Here is a 952-nt window from a genome sequence, read left to right on the forward strand (position 1 = left end):
CACGTCTTGAAACAGACGGGGTGAGCTTGGTATCTTAGCACCAGACTCCGAGATGGGCGGAAAATTGCAACCTGGTTCTTCTCTCGTCCCCGTCAGGCTCCTGGGTAGAATTACACTTCGGCAGTAACGGAAACGGGAGCAGTGTTCCCGACTCTGTTTCTATTTATAACGGCGACATGGAAAAGATACTGCTGGACGCGCAGCACGAATCTGGACGGAGCAGCTCCAAGAGCTCCCACTGCGACAGGTGGGCGAATGTGTGTGTCCCAGCATGGCTCCGCGGGCCTCCCTGGCCTCAGCCAGCGCCCAGACGGCGGGCCCTTTGCCCTCGGGTGGGGGGACACCGCCCCTGGGGTCCTGCCCCTGCTTCTGCCTGCTGGGCGTCGGAGCTCAGCTGAGAAGGCAGGGGGCCACTGTGACTCCTCGGCCCTGGTCCCCCCCGGGGCTGGCTGCTGCCTGCTGGGCAGAAGTTCAGCTGAGAAGGCAGGGGGCTGCTGTGACTGTTGGGCCCTGGTCCCCGCTGGGGTTGGCGGGAGCACTTCCTTCTCCAGGGACGCCGTCCCCTGTGTGTGGGGGGGTCTGTGTGTCCTGGTGGAAAGGTGAACGTGTGCTGTTTCTCCCAAGCCCGCCCCGCTCACAGACCCCACAGGACACTAACAGAGCTTCTGAGACAGACACGCACAGCCTTGGAGAGAAGAACAGCTCCCAGGTAAGGTGCACAGGGTCTGCCTTCGTGATCTGTCGGTACAGGGCACTGGGTGACCCGGCCCGAAAGCCGACTTGTGCTTCCTCAGACCTTCCCTCAGCTGTGGGGGGTGGGGGATCTCCAGCACTTCACAGAGTGGACCGGAGACGGTGGGGCTGTTTGGTTCAGGGTGTGTGCCTGGGGCCCCGTCTGCCCCACACGCCCTCCCGGGGGATGCGGGCGGGTGGCGGGGAGCCGTGGGGGCCC

At 64.2% G+C, this 952-nt stretch overlaps 1 protein-coding gene across 1 annotated transcript in view; it reads left to right on the plus strand.

The window, feature by feature from the left end:
• Window positions 1–952, plus strand: part of BNIP3 (BCL2/adenovirus E1B 19kDa interacting protein 3) — a gene marked incomplete at its 5' end in the record, with an annotated part of 6,393 nt that overhangs the window by 1,734 nt on the left and 3,707 nt on the right. The window contains 2 exons of the mRNA XM_010859142.1: window positions 97–247; window positions 625–709. Coding sequence (XP_010857444.1) covers window positions 97–247; window positions 625–709 — 236 coding nt within the window. The remainder of the gene's footprint in view (window positions 1–96; window positions 248–624; window positions 710–952) is intronic.

The sequence above is a fragment of the Bison bison genome, unplaced genomic scaffold (assembly GCF_000754665.1).
Source record: "Bison bison bison isolate TAMUID 2011002044 unplaced genomic scaffold, Bison_UMD1.0 scf7180017864456, whole genome shotgun sequence".
NCBI classification, from domain to species: Eukaryota; Metazoa; Chordata; class Mammalia; order Artiodactyla; family Bovidae; genus Bison; species Bison bison.